Here is a 23,669-nt window from a genome sequence, read left to right on the forward strand (position 1 = left end):
GCAGATCATACAAATATCGGACGATTCAGAAAATGACAGCTTCTCCAGTGGTGAGAGCATGTGTGAATCTCCCCCCTCCTTCCCCACCTGCCATGTGTTGGGTGGAGCTAGTACTGCGTGATGATGGTCTGGATTCACCATTCTCTTTCCCTCTACCCATATTACAAGCCAAGGAAGCGGGCCACCTGCAGTAGAGACATCTCCCAAGCACAGGGCACTGTCGGAGAGGAGAAGGCAGTGAAGAGTCGCCATTCTTGTGGATGTTGGCTGCCAGCTCCTTCAGCAATGCACTGATGAAGCATAAGAGGCTAGGCAGGACAGGGAGGAGGATGTGAGGAGGCATACCAATGTGATGGGCAGCTTTCAGGCTGCTCTTGAAAGGGTGCTGCCGCATTAGAGACTGTGGCCAGCCTCCTTGCTCAAAGGATGATGGGTCAGCCCCCAACGCAGCAGCCAAAACCCCAAGCCATGAAACATGTGCTGGACATGTAGGGAGAGTGGTTCCTGCTGACCCTACATGTAATAGTGCTGAGATATGTGTTGGTGATGGGGTGGGGGTTAGCACTGGACGTGTGGAGAGGCAGCTTTGCTCAGGGTTGCCTGTAAGTTGTGCCCTCTTATGTTAAGTGTTTCCTAGTTGGCTATTCTGTGTTTCATGTTTTCTGCTTGTAAGGTGTCCTCTGGTTCAACAAATACAAACAAAACGTGTTGTAAAACCATGACAACATTCCAGCCAACATTTCTTTATCCATAAGGAACCTGCTAAGGAAAGGTATTCCCTGCAGGGGGCCATTCCACCCTCTCCTTCAGTACTTTGCAGCTTCCCACCCTCTCCTCCAGTCCCCTGCAGGGGTTGGCCAGTGGCACCAGCACCTCGGGATTCTTCAATTGCTCTTCCCTGAAAAACAAGAGGTGAGTTTCCTTCCATGGCCACAAGGGAGAAATGCAAATGCCCCTCAGAAGATAGTGTGGTCTGGTGGCCATCAGGGGAAATGTGTGCTTGGGGTGGGCCAGGTGTTGCTTGTCATGCACAAGGAAGGAAACCAGCAACCCCCCAGGGATCCTGGCAAACTGCCTGTTCCACCCTACCCACCAAGCCGGGGACCCTCGAGGAAGAAAAGTGAACATTTGTATAGTTCCAGAATACACTCAGTTTTTTATTTGAATGGTTTCAAAACACTTTTTGAAGAACATTTTTTTCCCATGCACTAACCAACACAGAAAATAATGTTAACAAATAGTGCCTGTACAGACAGGAGACCGCAACCAAACGTTAAAAGGAAGGAGTAAGAAGTAAGCTAGGGTCAATGGCCATGTTCCCACCAATTTACAGCTATTTCCCACAGTTGGAGCAGGCGTCATTGGCCCTCGCTCCCACACAGGTAGGTGGCCAGAGCATCTCGACCAACCCTGCCCTCCACAAGATTGGTCTCATCACGGGGTTTGTATTGCCTCTTTTCCTGTGCCCTCACTGAAATATCCTACTGCTCGTCCAACTGCATCAGCAACACTCCAGCCCGGGTCTTGCTCTCTGGCCCCCACTCTCACATATGTCGTGTAGCACAACACATGCTCCCACGATCAGGTTGACAATGTGGGGCATCACCTCAAGCCTCTTAAGAAGGCAATGCCACCTGGCCTTCAGTCTCCCAAATGCCTGCTCCACTATGTTTCTTGCCTAGGAAAGTCAGTAATTGAAGTTACATTCCCTTGCATCATGCGGGGGAGCTTCACAAGCCACCTCCTCATGGGAAACGCACCATCAGCCAGAACTAGCAGGGGAACGGCGACTCGCTCCACAGTCAGTGTCAGATTCCCTGGAATAAACGCACCCCTGTCCCTGGCGTGGGTGAAGTGGCATTCCCTGAAGATGTGGGCATCATGGCTCCTGCCTGGGTGTCCAATCTCGACTTTGAAGAACCGTCCCTTGTGGTTGCAGACTGACATCAGGACAATGGAGGCAAAGTTTTTCCTATTCACGTACTGCCCTGGTGCATTGGAAGGATTCTTGATGGGAATATGGCATCCATCCATGGCTCCCACATATTGGGGGAAGCCCAGCTGGGCAAATCCCGCCATGACCTGTTGAGAGAGGCGTAAGAAAGCATCACTCCACAGAGTGGAAAGTGCCACTGGGGGAGGGGGCTTGACATGTGTGTGCACAGAGGCTCTGAGAAGGGGCAGCCATGAACTCATACACGAGATTACTGACACCAAGAACATAAAGCGAGAAGCAGCTCAATACATGCAGTCTCTGCACAAAGGGGCCACCCCAGCTGGACACAAGAATCCACGTACCTTTTCCACATTATATGCAAAATGGACCACCCTCCTGAAGAGTTCGACCCTCCCGGCCAGGCAGAATTCATGCACAGCTTCTGTGACAGTTGACAGGCCGACACCAAACTGCTGTTTCACCTCATGGAAATTGTTCAGACTGGCCAGATACCAGATAGCCATGCCGACTATTATCTCCACTGGGAATGCAGCCCGCATGTTCATGTCTTGGTGCTGCAGATGGGGGTCTAAGGCTGTCCACGGTTCTCATGAAAGTCTTCCTGGTCATGCAGAAGTTTCTCAGCCATTCCTCGTCATCCCAACAAGCCGTGACACAGTTGTGCCATCAGTCCCTGCTCCTGTGGATAAACTCAGTAGCGAGGGAGCTGGGGGGTGGCTGCCAGGGCAAACCGGGCCTGCCTGTAACGTCTCCTCAGCACAGCAGACTGAAGAGATGCCTGGGCCATCTCTTCCTGGTGGTGGGCACACACAGCAAGGGCACTATGCATGTTGAGGAGGTGATCCACCAGTGCCACAAACACATCCAGCAGATTTGTCACCTCTGGATCCAGATCCATGTTCCATAGGTTCAACAGAGAATCTCCTGGCTCACAAAACGTGCTCCTACCCAAAAACCGCAGAGCAGGTGTGAAGGCGGGCGCCAGCAGTTCAAATTCAAAAGGCAGGACAGAGACATTCATTCAAGCTGCTGTCCCAAAACACCAGTCAATCAGAACGTGGGACACCGGGGATGTTTGCGCATGCGCGGATACACTTGCGGTATTAATACAAAAGACCCAGACTTGTGCAAAACAAACTGGAGTACTTCCTCCCGGTCTTCACTTGATTCCTTCACAGAAATGGGCAGCCATGTGAAGGGAGAAACTGGGATAGAACAGACCTGGATTGTAAGACACCGATTGTAACCCGGTATAATTGTGCCTTGCAGAAACGGCCCTATATTGTCTACTCAGACTGGCAGCAGTTCTCCAGAGGTCCTTCACATCCCCAACTACTTGATTTTTTAAAAAACTCACTATGCCAGGAACTGAACCTAGGACCCAGGACATGCAAAGCAGATGCTCTACCACTAAGCCAAGGCACCTACCTAAGTGACAAGTCTCGGATAAACCCCAACCCATCAAATCTAAAACAACTACATCAAAGCTTCTCCCCCTCCCCTAATTCATATTACTTAAATATGTATGTGTGTGACAGGAGCAGAGAGATGAGAAAATTCACTTACCTGGGGCCAGGAAGTACACAGCTTAAGGAAAGCCTACAGCTGCTGCTGGAAGTGAAAGGGTGGGCAGGCAGCTCTGAGAAGTTGTAGGTTGACAATCCTGCCCCCCAACCAGCAAGGATTAGCAGCATCAGGAGCAGCAGGATGTCTAAGCCTATGTGCTAGTTAAGGCAAGCCTCAAAAGCAGCAGGCTGATTCTTGGGAAGAGGATGGAGTAGCAAGGGGAATTTGGGAGCAATGAGTCAGGAAAAGTGCTGGGAACCACTTCCTTACCCTGCTTATATGAAGACCAGAATAAATGGCTTCTGCAGAGAGTTTGAGAGTTTGACACTTGTTTGGAGGGAAACAAGACCAATGGAGCCTAGACCCTTTGCCAGCTTGCTATGGGCCCCAGAGTTACAGAAGCCCTGTCCTGTCATAGTGATGTTAAGTGGAGGAAGATCTGGATTAAAGGGAATAATGGATAAAGAAAATAGATTTTAAAAGCTAGCAGTGCAATCCTAAATGAAGTTATACTCTTCCAAATCCCTTCCCAAAGTTACATGTTTCAATGGGCTTATAGGGGTGTAATTCAGGATTGCACTGGAAAAGGTGTGAATTATTGGTAAAAAAGAACATGCAAGACTAACAGCATACCTTCTGATAGTCAGTGTCAGAGGTTGGATCCCCTTTCCTATGAGGAAAGGGTAAAGAGTCTGGGATTTTTCACCCTAGAAAAAGGAAGTTAAGTGGTCTCATGAAAGAGGTTTATAAAATTACGCATGAGATGGAGAAAATGGATAGAGGGAGATGTTCTTTCTCTTCCATAATACTAAATCTTGTGGATACCAAATGAAGTTGTGAAAAAGGTTTAAGAAAGACAAAATAAAATATGTGTTTACTCAGTGAATAATCAAACTGTAGAATTCACTGCCACCAGAAGAGGGGTGATAGTCATAAGCACAGATAGAATTAAAAAAGAGTTAGACATTCATGTAGAAGTCCATCTATGGTTACTAATCATGGTAACTGAAGGGAACCTCCATCTACAGAGGCAGCAAACCTCTGAAGTGCAGAAATTGAAGGAAACATCAGAGGAACACCTTGGCCTCTATACCTGTTGGCCTTCCAAGGCAACTGGTTGGCCACTGTGTGAAACAGAATACTTTACTAGATAGGCAGTGGTCTGACCCAGGAGGCTCTGCTTATGTTCTCATGAGGATTTCCATACCTTTGGATCTCACATTAAGTGTATTCAGCTTCTGGTCCTATCAGATTTCAAGATGTAGATAAAAACAATGGGGGTGAAGGTACTTCAAGCAAAGCACAGCATGGGACATCAATAACAGTTTATACAATATTGATAGGAAATTAATATTGGACTTGGAAACTTACTCAACATAATAAGTGCCATAAATAGGATCATCAATCTTCTCCCAGCCATATGGTAGCTCTGCAAAACAAAGAGTAATGCTTCTCAGTAAACACAGCACAGATGCCAAGATATCTAATAATAATGAAAGAATATTGTTGTCAAGCATGGTAACTGCATAACACCGTTAAATAAAGTGCTCAAAAGCAATGCCAAATTCTTGATGTATTCCATGGCACTTGAAAGTACTTTTTGGCATGAAAAAACTGTCTTTGAAGAATACAGCCTAGCTCTTCTTTTGCTATGCAAACAGTAGTGTATCATAGACAGTGATATAATTGTGCAGGGAAATTAGGGAGAATCCTCCAGAGGCGTACCAAAGGGGAAAAGCGCCTGGTGCCTGATGCATCCTCCTCCCCCACCACGCCCTCCGCACAACCCCACAGGGTTGCACATCTGGTGTGTCGCGTGCCCCCACCCATCCCCTTGGAGCTATGCCTCTGGAATCTTCATACCTCCAAAAAATGCCAATGACAACAGATAGCAAAAAGAAAGAAAATTAATGAAATATTCTACACTTCAAACAAGGTACAAATCTATGTATGTATTCATTTAAAACATTTATTAGATGCCTTTCTACATTGAAGAATTCAAGGAGGCTTACAATGTAAATAAAATGAATATAAAAATACACAAAAGACTACAGTGTAATGTACAAATGAATAATACTTAGACTCTATAACAGAAGGCTCCCTAGTTCAACCCTTAATGGACTGGAACCATGCTTGACAACAATCTGTGAGACTGTCTCTTCCAATGCACCAGAGGCGTACTGGGGGAAACTGGCACCTGGGGCAACACCTGCTTCGGTACCCCCCCGCATCCCACTTACCCAAGTCACCGGTACCCGGCGCTGGCTGCTGCCACCCCCCACGTCAATCGGAGCAGAGGCAGCACCTGCCTCGCTCCAGCAGTGCCAGTTGCTGGGACCCAGTGCCAACAACTTGGCAAGCTGTTGGTTCACTTCCCCCCTGGAGCTGCCTGTGACTGCTCAATGGAGGGAGGGAGGGACGGGGGGGGGGAGTTCTACCTCTGAATTTTCTTTCCTGCATTCCCAATATTAAGAACAGGATTTTGGAATGGGGGAGACACTGAGGCTCAGCTATATTGCCTGAAATGATAGCTGGGGGTCACTTGTTGGAGTAAACCTGCCTGTGGGTGCTTTTGAGTTCTTGGCTAAACTCGTGGTTACCCCCAAGGAAGGAGAGAGCTGGGATGGAGAGCCAGAGGAGGCTTTGCATTCCCAGCAGAAGGCTGCAAGGGCAGAAAGGGCAGAAGGCAGCAAGGTGAGCAGTGCAATGTTGTGCAGGGGGAGGGGGGCCACCTGAAAGGCTCAGAACCAGGTAGGGGGTGGTGGCGGCACGTGTCTCTCCCATGTCCTGCTGGCAGAGCCAGCAGCCGCCTGCTCAGCATGCACAAAAGGTTACCCCTTTCTGCATGCCAGGCCTGGGCAAATGTAGATGGGAGGGGGCAGCCAGCTCCCTGAGTCCACCGTGGAAGGGCCCGACTTGCCACAGCCTGACTGGCTGGCAGCCTCAGGAGGTGGGAGCACCCAAGAATGGCCTTCAGCAGCTGAGAAAGGGTGACGCAGGCCATGCCTTACAGCCAAAAGGGAGGCCAATGCTGCCGGCTTTGTGAGCTCTGGGCCTGCAGCTCTCCTCTTCCCGGCCTCGGCGTCACAATTTGCCCTGCTTCTTCCTGCAGTTACTGGCGCGTTCCCTCGCTTCCCTCTGAGGAAAACCAGCAAGCCTTTTCAGCCCTGGCATGGAGCCACAAGGACCCAGCCGGCGCCTGGCACACCTCCCCCAAGTGACTAGATGGCATGCCCCTGGGAACATGTGCCCCTGCAATGCACCTCTCCTCAAGAGAGCTTCAGATTCAGATAAGAACAAGTTACTGGTGGTCCCTGACCCAAAATCTATCTAGATGTCCTTAACCAGGACCAGAGCTCTGGCCCTGGCCTGGTGAAACTTCCTCTCAAGCACAACTCTGAGGGATTTGTTACAATTCCACAGGACCTGTAAAATTGAGATGTTCTAGCAGGCCTATGGTTGAGAACAATGATGGCTGACATCTAGCTGTTCTCCTTCCTTTTTTCCCCACTTCCCTCACATTGCCTTTACTTGCTGATGAAATTATTATTTTCCTTTCTTTTTATTGGTGCCTTAGTTATTACCTTCCTGCTCTTTCACTTCTAACTGACTCTACATGGTATATTTTATGGTGCTGCTAGAATATTGCTCTGAAATGGTTTTAATGTTGGTAATATATGAGTTTAATGGTAATTAATTTATGATGCAAGCTGCCCTGAGTCTGGTCTGGTTGGGAAACAGCAAGTTAGAAATTAATTGAATGAATAATGTAGTGTACATTGTTGAACAGGGCTGTACACTGGTAGAACTAGGGGGAGCAGAAGGCACGTATGACCCAGGCACCATTCGCCTGGGTCATGTGGAGGGTGCTTTTCCCTCACGCTGGGGTTGGAGTTAAGGCCAGGGAAGGAGCTTGCCCTCTTTGGCCTTAATTCTACCTCCAAGATGTTGTTGGCTGGAGTTGCTGGGAAGAGGAAAAGGTTTCTTGGGGGTTTTCTGTAGGGGCAGTGGGCGGAATTTGTTGGGGGTGGCAGGTGTAGTCAGTGGTGGCAGCAGGGGGAGTTTGGCAGTGGTGGGGGAGTTCAGCGACAGCAAGGGGAGTTCAGCAGTGGGGTGGCAGGGGGAATGTGGTGGTGATGGGAGTTCAGTTGGGGCAGAGTGTGGAGAAATGGCTCCTTCCCCACTTCTCTTTTTCTTTCCTCCTTCCATCCTCCCATCAGGTATCATAGATTTGGAGGACTTTAGATATTCCAGATGAACCATCAGGAAATGCTACCTGACCAGGTCAAAGGAGGGTGGGGTCTGGGATCTGATAAATTGCTGGGAGTGAAGGGGCGAGATCTCTTCTCTCTTTCCTTCTGGTGGGGAGCAGACCTCTTGCCTGGGCTGTGAAGGGCGCAGCCATTTTTGGACCATGTGCTCAGTCAGGTAATGGGAACTCTTTGATAATTGCAACCTTCTAAGTTTTACATGCCTACCCTATGTTCAACAACTCCTAGCTGGGGTATGTTAAGAGATAGGGGCAGGGGATTTGTGGTTTCCTCGCCTTTGTTTTGGAAACCCTTGCTCCAAGTGCTGTGCTAAAATATACTGATATTCATTTTTATTTTTAATAAATACTTTTAAATCTGAGATAGGGAGAACAGTTCTCTGGACCATGAATGCCCCACTGTCTTAATTCCGCTATCTAAGTAGGAGGAGAGAGAAGAAGGCTGAGCAACTTTTCCTCCAGGATCTTCCCCAGCGGGCAGTCCTCAAATGACCAGGTGATGGCAGTGGTTTACCCAGAGAGAAAGCTAACCCTCCCTAGGAAAAGTTGGCAACCCCTGGGAGAGTGCAGAGAGCGGAATAGGACCTGCCAGGCAAAGCAAGCCTGTTTCGCCACACAGGGCACTGTTTTCTGGTTGTATGCCACTGGGGCTATAATATACAGCTATTTACTGAAGGAGAAGAGTAACCACTGGGCTGAACTTGAGTAAGTGGTTTCATAAATGTAGATTAGGGTTTTAAATATTACAATGACACTGTCAGCAGTAACCTAACACTCATATTGCCTGATTCCTTATTTAGGCGGATTCCACATAGGCCAAAAACAGAGGTGTGAAAATGGTGTAAAATGGTTCACACTGCTGTTTTTGACCCATGTGGAATCCACTCTACCCTCACTCAGTATGGTCAGCAGGAGTGCCAGTTACAACTACTGCACACTTCTACACTCAGAAACGTCATATGCATTATGCACAATTCAAAAACTGCATGAAGACTTTATTGGGAACATATCAAGGGTGATAAGCATGCATTAGAAATGGTGCTATTCCTGTCAAATGAGACACTTCATTCAAACCAGTGATGTGGTTTTCCAGAAAAAAAAATGAATTGGCACTGAAAACAATTCACACACCAGTGTTTGCATACTCAAAGAACGGTTAGTGATATGCTGTGGACACAGTGTCCCCTCATCTTTTTCAACAGGATTTAAATATTGTCTGTGGAAGTCACTGGGGCAGCTCAGTTTCATTGTCTCTCTCTTCATCACTTGTATTCCATTGACACTCTCTGCATCCCTTGCATTAATTCTGTATCAGGTTGGTGATTATAATATTTCTTCCACTTTATGAGAAGAGGCATTATCAATGAGAATTTTGGCTGTTTTTTAAATTTAGCTGGCCAAGTCAATAAGGAATATTTATAACTTAATGTTTTAAGTCATAAACTTAATGTTTTAAGTTAATGTTTTATTTTAATAACTATGTTTTATTCTCCCTCACCCATCTACAAATCAATAAGTTATACATAGAATCTTTCACACAAATGTGGCTGACTGAACATGGGCAGTATTTCCAGTGAAAATGTATATGTGGGAAGGAAAAAATAATTAATGCATACCTGAATATTTACACACATACACATGCACACACACAAAGAGCAGTGCCACTGAAAGTAACCCCAAAGATATATTCCATGTCTTCCACACTACCCAGACCTAATCTATACATTGCAAAAAAACAAATCACATGACTTGTTCAACTCCATGGGTTTCGAGGGTGACCAGGAATCCCAGAAAGGGTATAATAATACTATGAAGTTCCCCTAAATAGGTTATATTATCCGAATTTTATCTTTTATAGCTCCCTTCACATTTAACAACCTTAGGAGGACAGACAGATGGCCAGTAGCAGAAATAAACTGTCACTATTTTGTAACATAATCTGAAGCCACCTTGAGTCCTTGTCAGCAGAAAAAGCAAGGTAGAAATTTTTCAAATAAAATACAGCTCAAGCTTCAAAAAAATCATTTAAGTATATGCTTCAGCTAAAATGGAAATAACACTTATTTTACAGGCTCCTCAAGAAGTATCATATTTTCTATGATTATGCAAAAGAAAAAATGGAATAAATTCATGATTGGATATGAGTCTACTCTATGTTTTTCTAGTTTAACGATGCATAATGGTATGTGTGTGCTGGCCAAACTGATGAAAGTTCAGATGGCAAATCTCATTTTCGAGTGTAAAAGTCTGTAAAAATTTAATGAGTTGGGAGTATTATGAAGGACCCAGTTTCTGAAAGGCATGACCAGAACTGCTAACTATATTACCTCCATTGGCAAAAAAAATTAAATTTCAGCTTTACCTTTGTGGGTCATAAAAAGCCATATAAATTCCTCATAAGAGTACATGTTAATTTTATTTTTCCATCCACGATGCACACTGTGAGCTATATTTAATTAACATTCTATGCAGACCAGTAAAACTGAATTACTAGCACTCATATTTTGGGCTGCTAGCTGAAGGTTGTCAGATATGCCTTGCAGAACACAGTTTACTGTAGAGCCACTGTTAGAAACATTGCCTGGTACCTTTGCTTTAAACTGGCTTGTGATTTTACATATCACTAAACAATGGTACCATTTCTGTCTCTGCAATAAAATCTAAAGATTACAAAAGAACAATCTTTTTTATGTTTTGAGAAAAAGCAAGGCAAACATTCTGTAAATCAGGAATGTAAGTACTGCAAGTAAGTTCTATTCCTCATTATTCTTTCAACTTTCAACTTTCATACGATACTCAGCATCAAACAGGACATGTGCACACCAACAAACTCCAACCTCTCTATTTTTTAAAAATTAATTTTTATTGAATATTTTTTGAGTTTTTCACAAACATTCAATTACATCCATCTATATCACAATAACTTGCCATGTCTATATACAGTTTCACATCTAACCATCAAATATTAGCTGACAATTCAATATACTTATTTCTAATGCTGCTGCTATTAACTCTGTATTAACTCTTTAATATCTATTCTGTTTGTAAATTCTAAATTTGGCAGTGTTCCATCACCTAACAATAGTATATTCTATTAGTAAAACATATATATCTTGTCTTTCTTAATATAGTCTCCCTCGAGTTCCCATATTCCATTTTATTTCTATCATTTAAAAATTACCCTTCTGAATCATTACATATTTCTTTGAAATTGTAAATTTATTTAACATATAATGTCACTCCAGGAAAGAATTCGGTATCAATTTATTGAGTGTTTTGAATTATTTTTGTAATATTTAAGAAGTCTTGTGCCCTTTCTGTATTCTCAGTATTGTAATATTTATTTTTTAAATGGAAGGAGAAGCCTTCTAGGAAGAGCCATTGAAAAGCAACATTGTTATGCTGTAGCAATTCTACTAGTTCCGTGTAATTTTTCCTTTTTTGTAGTAGCATTTCCTGGACTTCTTTCCAACCTCTCTATTTTGATACTACAATCAGTAACAAAACTGAGCCATTAAGTTCTCAAGCTTCTATGCTCCCTCTCCTGTATCCTCAGTAGCAGCTGGGAATTCAAAAAATTCCTTGGTTCAAAGCCAGGAACATCTGAGTTGGGTAAACCAACAAAATGTGGGTTTGTTCTCTTTCCTACAAACCAGGAATCTATCCTTCTGTAGCTTTGCCTGATTTTGACATCAAAACAAATTGCACTTAGTTCCAAAACAGGAAGTCTTCGACTTCCCAACTGCACACAAAAGAAAGGAGAGGGACTTCCTGGCTCATTTGTTTATGGCATCTAAATGCAGCCATTGGCCAAACTTAAAAGGTAAAAGTTATTTACAAAGCAGATCGATGTCAATAATCAATCTGAAACAGACCTAACATTTGGTGACATTCAGTGTTAGGTTGAAATGATCTTGCTGTATGAAGTAGTCTCATGATTTTGTACTTTACCTGTGTTACTCGAAATGGTGGGAGTCTTCCCCTTTTAGAGTGGGGAATTAATGAGAGCAGACTCTTGACTTAGCAAAATGTAGCGCAAGCTCAGGATTTGTATTACCTATGTATACAAAAGTCAGCTTTTGCAAGAAATTCATAGGAGGACAAGGCAAAGTTTAACAATTATATTAAAGAAAAAATAGTAAAAATACAAGCACATAATACTCAAAGCAGCAGAACACGCAGAGTTCTAGGATATAAGCAATGTTGAGGAGATAGATTGAGAATAGTGGTGGAATTGGGGAAATTCTTAGGGGTAATATTGTACCAGATCCTGAAGTGGTTTTGGGTCCGTGCAGCAGAGTTCAGCAACCTGCACTGGGCTTCAAGGAAGCAGGGTAGAAAGCAGGTGACATGCAGCAGCAACTGAACCCAAAGGCAGGCTCAGAAGTACTGGGCTCTGAGCATTGGGCGAGGAGCTATTTTATAGGGAGAAATGGGCCCCGGGGTGATGCTTAGAGAGTCTTAATCTTCCTGGAATATCTGTTCCATGTCTCTTTTGTATAGTGCTGGCTATACAGTAATTGGAGAATGCCATTGGTTTTAATCAAATAAAATGATTGACTGATGCAGTGTGAGCATTTCCAGGCCTTAAGACTCCAGAGCGCCAACATCTGGGCTACTATTTCAGGTCACTTGAAGTCTCAGATAGTGATGGAGGGGTCTGCATTAAGCCATCTCCTCATCTTCCTGTCAGATTGATCTTGTTGGCCTCCTGCTCTCCTTTTCTCTGAACGTCTTGGAGAAGATCCAGCCTAGTGACCTTTCTCTGACCTCTGGCTGTGAAAGCTCACAAGCTCTTAACAGCCTCTGTAGTCCCTACTTCAAAACACTGACCTTGTGATACCTGCTGATCTCATGAAAGTCTGAGTTCTGTGTCCGTTGGTTTGAAAAAAATCTAAGCCTGGCTATGAATTGGCACAGACTGATTTGTGCTTGTTAGAGGTCTTTTGCTGGCTGTCTAGATCGGGTGTTCTCCCAGATTTTGCCATTTCTTCATTGATAGAAGCCTCAATAGACAGGGCCAGTATAATGGAGGAAGTTGCACAGCTGCTGTCAGATTTGGAGCAAGGTTCAGAAACTGACTGTGAATACATATCATATCATTATTGTGAAATGACCCATTAGCCAGACTTATCTAGGTTTACTTAGTAACTGTTTAACTTGCATGGTGTTAATGTCCAGAGGCACGCCAGAGGTTAGCCTTCAGTCTGCTAGGTTAGGAGAATGTCAGTTCTGTATATTAGTATGAGATAGCAAACACACCATAATAACATCTGTGGAAGTATGCTCTGCAGATAATTAGTGATGGCTCTGGGAACTATCTGGGGCCAGCACAGTAGTAATTTTTGATCAGCTAGTAAGGAAATAATGACTAATGAGGTTTAAAGGGGTAACTTTGTCCCTGGGGAGATAGGAAACAGATTTGCAAGGAGACTTTGCCACCAATCCCTGCAATAACCACTAGGCCTCCACCAGATAGGATGTAAATCTGGTCCCATAGCCCCCCAGGAAATGGTCTTATTCTGCAGGAAAGGCAGTATTAGAAGGCCTGGGAAGGATGGTCCAATGGAGCTGAAGTGCTCATCAGGTAGAACACAATCCCATCTCAGGCAGGCACTGAGAATAGTAATTCTCTGCAGACTCCTGCTTAAATTCTGGTACAGCTGCAGGAGTTCCACACTTCCCAGGAGGCAGCTAAGCCTGATTATTTCCCAGCATATTTAGGCTGAGGCTTGGGGAAGCTTTCTTGCTGGATCAATTGGTCCACTAGGCTCAAGCCCTGTGTTCTAGCTCCTTGTTTCCAATTCCTGACTGTCAGCTCCTGTTGATGCTCTCAAGCCTTGCTACCTAGATCTGAGGGCACTGCTTCCAAGAATGAGCTTCAGAATTTCTTCTAGTCCTACAACATACTGGAACTATTTGGACAACATGTGATTGGTAACAGTCATAAACTAAAACTGGATGAAGCAATTGCTTTTGTAAAATTGGTTGTTATAGCAACCTAAAACATGTTGAGGCAGTGGTGTCACCTACAGAGTTGGAAAAGCAGAAGGGTAGAGGGAAATAGAGGCAGGGGACAAATATGAGCAAAGGTCAATGGGGCTGTCCCTCCCCAATGAGTCCTCCCAGGTGTCTATGTGTTTTAATGTGCAAACCAACCACAGTGAGAAAAGTTAGCCTAGGTTATACAAAATGTCAGTTACTGGAAAAAGGCTTGGTTCTTCTTTACATCACTTGTGTCTTTGCCTTACTTTCTTACTTTCCACATCCAGTTTTAATGGCTATCTTTATGGGGTGGTGCCCTTGGTGTTGGCAAAAGTGAGCCCTTGGAGACAGCACTGTTTATTGAACAGTTTGCTTGCACAGTCACCAATTCTGCACCCTTCTAATCAGAAACTGCATTTCTGGCATTCCAAGAGAGCTTATAAATGGGGGAAGTTCAAGTGGAGAAAAGAAGTGACAGAGCTTGAGATACCCAAACAAGTTTAGCCTGCCCTTGGGCCACTGAAAGAATATGAAAAACCTTGCCAAAAATGTCCTGATCACAACCAAACTGAACTGGAAGCAGAAAAGACTCCTCTCCTTTCCTATTCCCTCTCTTCTTGGTTCAGTTGTAATTTCAGAACTCTTCTGCTGTTGATGCTGCTAATAGTATGTATTCTTCACTGCTGTCCAATTCAGCTCTAATGTGGCCCAAGTTAAAATGAACTAGTTATCCACCTCTGCAAAAATAATGTCTGGGATTGCTAGACCAGACTCCACAGTCCTGAATGGGCAGGGGCCACCTATATGGGACAATAACATGAGAAGTGATTGTCTGGCAAACCAGAATATGTGTGTCTGGAAAATTGCTAGGACAACCCATGGACTTCTGAGGTCCCTCAGAGACTCTACCTTCCTGAGACGAAAAGAGCTCTAATGGAGTATATACAGTTGCCAAACAATTTCCTTGTAAATGTCATAAATACACCAAATAATATAGTTTTATATAATGATAAAATTATAATTGTTGGTTATTAAAGCAGTAAAGGTTTAATTTGAGGAAAGTAAATGCTGCTACATTTCAACCCTCCCAACTAATCCCCCCTTGAGTCTCCTCATGACAGTAATTGACAATATTTGAGATAAACAAGATAAGAATCTCTGACTTCTAGCACACACTTGACCTAGGGCATGGAAGAAGTGAAAAGATAAAGAGAGTTATCATGGATATTGTATGATAAAGTCCATGAACATTGTTGGCATCAACACTTTTCTAAATGGCAGCTCCTACATCAGTTTGTGCAGACAATAGGGAACAAAATTTCTTCTGTAGAATAATACTAGTCCCACATTTCGGAACTGATCCAATAGATGCCTATTCTCTCCACAGGGTGCTAAAGTTAGTCAAAGCTTCCCAGGCCTGAAACATACTGTTTGCCATAAATTTATTTCCTTTCATTCATATCCTCATTTCCCCCTCTGTGTAATGATAACAAAACACTTTTGAGTGAAGCATACTTACCCTATAAATGCCTTTCAGCTATAATAAATGCAGTGGAGACATCTGGGATTTATTTGGTTTGACAACTATATATTACTCCCAAATTAGCCTTGACTAAATAAATAGTATCAGTTTGAGATTTTTAAAAATCTTCTAATCAAATAAAGTGGAAAAAGCATTTGCACAGTGGGCATTGCTTTCCTTAATATCTTAGTCTTCATTGCAATTATTCTTAATGAAAGAAGGGACTGGAGATTTGCATATTGTGCTTGTGTCCTAAGTGCCCTCAAGTTGCTTCTGACTTAAAGTAACCCTGTGAATTAATGACCTCCAAAACATCCTATCAATTCATCTCATGTTGGGTCTTTCTCTTTGCCTTCAACTTTTCCTAGCAATACTGAGTGTTGAAATGTAGTCTTATCAATGAGTCTTGTCTTTTCATATGGTGACCAAAGGACAACAGCATCCATTTAAACATTTTACCTTCCAGGGCAAGTTCAGGCTTGATTTGATCAAGAAACCAATTATTTGTTGTTTAGGCTGTCCAAGGTATCCGTAAAACTGTCCTCCAACAGCACATCTCAAATGAATCAATTTTCTTCTTGTCAGCTTTCCTCACTGTCCAACTTTCACACCCATCTGCACTACTGGGGAATACTTTTGTTTGATTTTTTGATTTTAGTCAACAGCAACACATCCTCTCGCTTAAAGATCTTTCCTAGCTTCTTCATGGCTGCCCTTCCCAGTATCAATTTACTTCAGATTTCTTGGTTGCAGTCTTCCCTTGTTTGATGATGAAGCCAAGAAATAGAAAATTTTCACAATTTAAATTTCTTCATCACAATTTACTGAATGTCCTATCCATAAAGTCCAAGTAGTAAAGATGGACTAAAAATAATGTAAATAAAAATAAGATAAACATAATGGTAGCCTCTTATCTGGAGTATAGGTTGCATATCAAAACAATCAGATGTTGTGGCACACTCATTTTCTTAAAAAACATAATTTCTCATGATCCACACAGTCAAAAGGTTTCCTGTGATGGAAAAAATGCAAGCTGATTTTATTTTGAAAATCTCTTGCATGCTCCAGTAACCAATGTAAATTTGCCAAATTTTTTAATATTGCCTTTTCTGAATCTGACTTGAACATGCAGCATTTCTCATTCCTTATATGGCACAATCTTTGTTGTAAGATTTTGAGCATTCCTGTATTGCATGAGAAATTAATCTGATGGTCCAACAGTTGCTGCAGTCTTTGATGTCTCCCTTTAATGGAACTGAAATGTAGACTTTGGGTCATTTTTTGTTTTCCACATTTGTTGGCATACAGTTGTTAAGACTTGATGGACTCTGTTTTTGTGGCTTGAAATAGTTTTGTTGATTTCCCTTCTATTCCCGGTGGTTTGTTTTGTCAAATGCTTTAAGTGTATCTAATTGAAGGTTCTTCTTCAAAAGATTCTTCTTTGAAGAAATCTGTCATCCTTTAACCTCATCTGTATATTTCTTCAGTATATTGTTCCCATCTTCATTTTATCCTGTTCAGTTAATGTATTTCCATGTTGAGCTTTCAGTATGCCCAGCTGTGCTTTACATTTTCCTTTGATTTGTTGGATTTTGTGGAACAGATCTCTTGTTCTTCATTCTATTTCTTTTCACTGGTTATTATAATAGTTCTCTTTTTTTCCTAGGTTCCAGCTGTTGAAAAGCTACATTTAGATTTCTGATTCTATTTCTGTCACTTTTTACTTTTATTTCTTGTATGACTTTTGAAATGTTAACAGTTTCATCCATCAAACCTTTTTTTATGACAGCAGAAATTTTCTTCATGCATCTTACCTTGCTAACATCTCTCGCTTCAACCCATATTTCTTCAAGTTCATATTCACTTGCGCATAGTACTGCAAATTTGTTGTATATATAATATTTAAACTCTTCAAGAATGTTCTTTAAATTGTATTTTGGCACTATGGATGTTTTGGCATTTGTAAATTTCTGATTGAAAATATCATAATATCCTATTTTAGTCTGTTTAAGTTCATTTACTTCCAGGACTGAAATGTTTAAACGTTCCATTTCTCATTTTATGATTTTGCATTTACTTTGGTTCATAATTCCCAAGTTTTATGTTCCAATTGTATGCCTCAAACCGCTATACACTTCCTTTTGGCATTCACTAATGTCAACAAATGAACATCCTTTCTGCTTTAATCCAGTTGCGTCACTAAGAACAGTACTACTCATACTTATCCTCTGCTTTTCCCCAGTAGCTGATTACTATCCAACCTGCCTATTGTGCAGTGAAAAGCAACTTTTGCAATTTTATGCAGAGCAACTGAAGTTTATTTCAAAACAGCAAGTGTCCAGCAATATGGCAGCATGTTTTACAAATATTCAAGAAGTCTGTTACGCAATTAATTGTGCGCTTTACTAGTTTATGAGAGATTTGAGACAGGTATAGCACTAAAGTTCAATACAGACACAATAAATATGATATTACTGGGGTATTGTCACATATTGTAGGGGTTTTTTTGGTTGCCAGATTAAATGCTGTACCATCATCAGCATTAAACGGTAAACTTGCAGGTGCTTTTATAACAAGCAGAAGATAGATACCTTGGCTCTCTCAGTCCCTGAATACCCTTTATTTACTTAAGATAAAGAAAGATGGATAACACCATTGTTAGAGAAAGATGAGTTTATGAATAATGATCAAAGTTCTCCCTTTCTTCTGTGGGATAAAGATCTGAATATTACTAAGTTTTTAGCTTTTTGTCTTTTAATAATTCAGCATAAAATGAAAATTTAAAAGCGATTATAATTAGGATGAGCTTAGAAGGGGGGAAAAGGAGTTTCCCTCCTCTCTTTAGATTAATATGATTTGGCTTATGGCTAAAAAAAGTCATACCATAGAAGAAGAAGAAAAAAGAAGAAGAGGAAGAAGAACCCAAACCCAACAAAAGAGCAATGCTACATACAAACATATCTGCAGTGGAACAGAAAAGTGTACTTCTGGTATAGTAAGTTGGTGATTTTCAACCTTTGCAGATCTAGGAGCCCTGAACAGCAAACACAGAAAGGCATGACATTGGAGTCATATGGCATGACAGGACACAGAATTATGACAAACTCATTGGAGTCAAAGCCAGGACTGTGAACAGCAGCCGAAGAGTGTTAGGGATGGGAAACAGAAGTAAGCATTAGGATGAACCCTAAAAGACCTCAGCTACCATCACCATATCCATGTGCTTTCCAAAAATTATTCCAAGATCCTTTCTTTCCTACCCATGGAGTCTGGCATGTTTGCTCCTCCCTGTCATTCACCCTGTACAGTTTGTGTAGGAAAGAATATTTTCACCAATACATCATTATTTTACTGCAGATAATTTGGGGGGAAGGGGTAAGAAATGTGCTTTTTCGTGATAGATCAGAGTTGTTTCAGTTATGTATTGTTGCTTTCCAGCAAAAACTAACAGTCATAACTTATTCATCACCATTGTTCAAGAGCAACAGTTATAGTTCTGGAGGCACTCCAGCTAAGTCAGTCCTAGTTTCAAAGTTATGTAGTAAAATTCACATGCATTTGAATGACAACAGAGTATGTATGCATTTGGAAGCTTATTTTCCTTCATTTGAATTGTAATGCTGTCTTCCAAAACTAACACATTATTTCTATCTCTAAATGTTTTTCTTCTGAAAGTATCATCAAAAAATGAAGCCTACATAGTAAAGAGGCATTTGGTCTTAATCTAAAAGTGTCACATCTTGTTTGCATTCACTGTGACACGGGAGATTTTGCAAATTTAAGGTCCAATTAATACGTCAGTTTTTAACTATGGTAAAATTAGATTATTAACTGAATCACATTATCTTTTTCTGTAGAAGATAAAAGTCAAAATAAGAGCTTATAGGTCACGAGTAAGTGCTCTATCTTTGTATTAAACATTAATATGCACAGTTACTAGCTCCACATTGGGAAATACCTGGATATTTTGGGGTGCAGGTTTGGGGAGGGCAGGGTTTTGGGGAGGGGAGGGACAGGGTTGGGGGGGAGAGACTTCAACAGGATATAATGCCATTTTCTGCAAGGGAACTGATCTTTGTTACCTGAAAACCAGCTGTAATAGCAGGATTTAGGTTAACAACCCTGACTATTTAGGCCTGCGAAGTATATGAAAAGGAGGGAAAGCAGGGAAGAAAAAACATCCTATCTATGGGCATCAACACTGTATTTTGTTTTCTCAAAGCATTATAAATTAAATTATGCTATTATAAACTAAATTATAAACAATTTCCTTTCTTGTTTATAATATCTGTGAAACAAGAACTAGCATTTTTTGCCTGTAAAACTTACAGTATGAATAAAACTGCTGCATAGGTCTACTATGGTACAACTGCTTTAGTATTATAGGTTTGTACCCTAATTACCTGAAATTAATCATAGAATCATAGGCAGATTCCGAACAGGCCAAAAACAGCGGTGTGAAAACGGTTTGAAAATGGTGTAAAACCTTTTACATCGTTTTAAACCATTTTACACTGTTTTCACACCATTTTCACACTGCTGTTTTTGGCCCATGCGGAATCCACCATAGAGTTGGAAGAGATCCCAAGGGCCATCAAGTCCAACTCCTTGAAATGCAGGAACACACAGTCAAAGCACTCCTGACAGGTAGGCACCCAGCTTCTCTCTAAAAAACCTCTGAAGAAGGAGACTCCACTACACTGTCAGGAAGTTTTTCCTAATGTTTAGGTGAAATCTCTTCTCCTTCACCTTGAACCCATTACTCCTGGTCCTAATCTCTGGAACCGCAGAAAACAAGTTTGCTCCCTCACCAACATGACACCCTGTCAAATATCTAAACATGGCTAGCATATTACCTTTTAACCTCTTCACCAAACTAAACATACCCAACTCCTTAAGTCTCTCCTTGTAGGGCATGGATTTCAGACCTTTTACCATTTTGGCTGCCCTCCTCTGGACCTATTTCAGCTTGTCAACATCCTTCTTGAATTGCAGTGCCCAGAACTGTACACAATATTCCAAGTGAGGTCCAATCAATGCAAAATAAAGAACATAAGTACAATTGCATCCCTCAATCTAGACACTATACTCCTGTTGATACAGCCCAGAATCGCCTTGGCTTTCTTGGTCATCGCATCACACTGCTGACTCATGTTCAATTTGTCATTTACTGAGGCCCCTTCTGCACATGCAGAATAATGCACTTTCAATCCACTTTCACAATTGTTTGCAAGTGGATTTTGTAAAATCCACAGTAAAATCCAGGATTACATTATAAGCTCCATCTTGGATAGAAGCTTGGGTTCAGAGATGCACAAGCAGAAAAACAAATTGACTTTGAGCAGTTCTGCTTGTGCATTTTCCTCACTAGAAATCAGTTTCAAAATCTCTCATGCAAGTCGTAGTTGTGAGCTCATATCAGGTTTAACACTGGATCCGTCTGCTTGGTTTTTCTTTGACTGAGCTATGACAGAAATATTACAGTTACTGTCTTTGAACTAGGAATACGAGTTAATTTCTCTCTCTCCCTCTATCTCATACCTCTTTTTAACATATTAATTTTAAACAGATTACTAAAATAGACAAAAATAGACCATATTTGAATGGCAGCAAAAATCAATAAAAAGCACATAAAATTTTGCATCTGAAAGAGTGATAAATCTGTGAAATTTTTATCGGTGAAAAAGAGTGTTTAAAACTGCAGGTAAATTCAACTTTGTTATCTCTCTCTACCCTTTAGGTCAGTGGTGGAGAGAGGTGGCACTCAGAGCCCCCTCTGTGGGCATGGGCAAACAGAGCCCCCCCCCCCATCTTGGCTGGCCTGGGCCACTGGGCTTGATTATTAGCATTAAACCTAAGACCTAGTTTTGGGGAAGCAGTGTAGGTAACCCCGTTAAGCGCTGTTAAACCTCACTGATTTTCATGCGAAGAACTAAAGCGCGATCCTTTACCTGGGAGTAAGCTCGATTGCTGGGGCTTGCTTCTGAGTAATGGGGCTTGCTTCTGAGCAAACCCTCCTAGGGTCGTGATTCACCCGTTGGGTTTTGGGTTGCAATTTGGGCACTCGGTCTCGAAAAGGTTCTCCATCACTGCTTTCGGTCATCTGGCTAGCAATGAGGTTATGTGCTTATCCTACATTTTACAAGGGTATGAATGGCCATTTGGTCCTGGATATCTCAGTTCCCCTGCCTATACGATTCAGGATTTTCAGCCTAGTTTTTTTTTATTTCTTGATACCTTCACAATGGTTCCTTGATCTACCATTTGAACTTTGAGAAGTGAACACTTGGTGCCTTCTTTTTGTGGTAGCATCTTGTTTTTGAACAAAGGTCAATAACTGGGTAGTTAGTCTTTTTCTGCTATTGTTCTCTTTGAAATAAATTCCTTTATATTTTGTTGTGTTTTTGTCTTCAGGTGGCTTCAATCTAATCCTAGCACCTAGTCTACATGGCTACAACTACCAGGTTAATTGTTTTGTGAAACTCACACTGCAAGTGGTCTACCTTGCAAGGGTGACTTTCCTAACTTTAATCCCAGGAAGACTGAAAGTTTTGTCCCTTGGCTTCTAGTTGTTTGGATAGTGAAAAAGAGCTGGTGGCAACTACTAGTACTGGGTTATGAGGATTCAAATAAATGTGTGTTATGCTGACCCTAAAAGAGAATTTCCTTGGTTCTATCCAATGATTGTCCCAATTTGTCCAGTAGGCTATGAAAAACAGTCCCTGAATAAATATGACTTGAGTTTCTTCGATGGCGGAAATGTTGAAGAGAATAACTAAATCCAGCAGAGAACAGTGTATTCTGTTCATATTTAATTCAAAAACACTATTTTATTCTTATCTCACTCCCTTAGTGGGATGGTTTTAGAAAACATTTATCTTTACAGCTTTTTTTAGGGCGGTGGTGAAAGAGTGTTAATGGACATAATGCAGTGCAGGAACATATGGCTACCCGGGCTGCTTTTGTCACTGAGCATTTCAGTCTGATGCATACAAATGGGCTTATGTAAGGTATTTTTGGTTGTAGAGGCGAAAAACAATGTAAGAAGAACACTGGCAGCATGCAATATGTCTTCCAGTGGCTTGCTGGAGTGAAAGATGCTTGAATTCAAAGCATTTTTTATTTTTATGGCAAGAAAGTTGTATATTTTCTTGTTCTCTGCTGCAGAATTGTTGTGCACCACGAGTTTCCCTTCTACAATCAGATGGTTTACAACCATTATAGGGCAGTGTAGTATATAAAACAATATCATTTCTCCCCAGAAGGTGTAACATCTAAGGAAATTGTCTAGAAATGATTAGCAATTGGGGTAAAGGAATAACATGCTGGAATATTTATTGGGATATTGATGGAATGAGGTGATTAGTAACTGATAAAGGAAAACTAGTAAGCAAAGATGCATCTATAATGAGGCAACTGCCTCAGGTGGGAAATGTTGGCATTTGGCAACCTCCCTTCCCAGTCAGCACCTACCTGTCCATCCACCAAACTGCTGTCCCTACCTGAGTGCCAGAGAACAAAATCCTTCTTACCTCCCCACCCCCCACAGCCTCTTTAAAACAGTCACCAATGATGCATGCTGGATCCTAAATTCTTGGAGATTTCTTCTTCTCATGGGAACTGAGCCATGGCATCCCTGTTGTTAGGGATACTAAAACATCAGTTGAACTCTTGCAGGAAGAAGGGACCTCATGAAGTTCAGAAGCCTCTGTAAGATGTGTACTATTTTTCAAGCTATTTTAAAAGAAAGTTGGGGCAGTGAACAGGCAAGGAGCTCAATATACTTCAGGTGAGGTTGCAGCGATAGGGATGAGCCATGAGTATGTGTGAGATGTTGCTGCTTCAGATAGGAAAACATGTTGTGCTGTCACTAACTTGTAGGAGTCCTGTTTGGGAGAAAGCTTTGATAGATGATAGGAATTCAAGGCAGATTTTAAATCTGTGTGGACAGACAGAGAGAAAGTTTTCTACTTATTTAGGAAAAAATAAGGTCTAAGAATAGAGAATGTGATTGCAGTAAATCAGCTGTGAAGAGGACAATATTGTTGGGACAAAGAAATTGATATTCAGCAAGTCTAACAACCACGGGCTTTAAATTGATGTAGAAAGTTACTGGTATAGACACTGAACTGTATTGAATGGGACAAAAATACATTTTGTTAGAATTATCTTGAATTTACAGAAGCAGAACACTACAGGTAGTAATCCAGTAAGAGTAGAATTGCAGCATTCCTATAATAGGAGGATTTGGCAGCAGCGAGGTTTGGCTTCCAAAGTAAAAGGCTGCATTACAGAGGCATTTCTCAAAGATTTTGAGTCCAGGACAGTGGAAACACTATTACTACCACATCAAGTGAAGTAGGCACTAG

The 23,669-nt window shown here is 41.8% G+C and overlaps 1 protein-coding gene across 9 annotated transcripts in view; it reads right to left on the reverse strand.

Annotated features, from left to right (window-relative positions):
* The window catches only part of MAGI2 (membrane associated guanylate kinase, WW and PDZ domain containing 2), a 251,122-nt gene that overhangs the window by 162,351 nt on the left and 65,102 nt on the right, over positions 1–23,669 (reverse strand). For 7 of the 9 annotated variants that reach the window (XM_048499934.1, XM_048499932.1, XM_048499933.1 and 4 more), the window contains exon 3: positions 4,895–4,952. In XM_048499934.1, coding sequence (XP_048355891.1) covers positions 4,895–4,952 — 58 coding nt within the window. Of the gene's footprint in view, positions 1–1,760; positions 2,083–2,298; positions 3,163–4,894; positions 4,953–23,669 lie in introns of all 9 variants that reach the window. The other 2 variants (XM_048499936.1, XM_048499935.1) reach the window with 2 other exon arrangements.

Source organism: Sphaerodactylus townsendi, linkage group LG06 (assembly GCF_021028975.2).
Source record: "Sphaerodactylus townsendi isolate TG3544 linkage group LG06, MPM_Stown_v2.3, whole genome shotgun sequence".
NCBI lineage: Eukaryota > Metazoa > Chordata > Lepidosauria > Squamata > Sphaerodactylidae > Sphaerodactylus > Sphaerodactylus townsendi.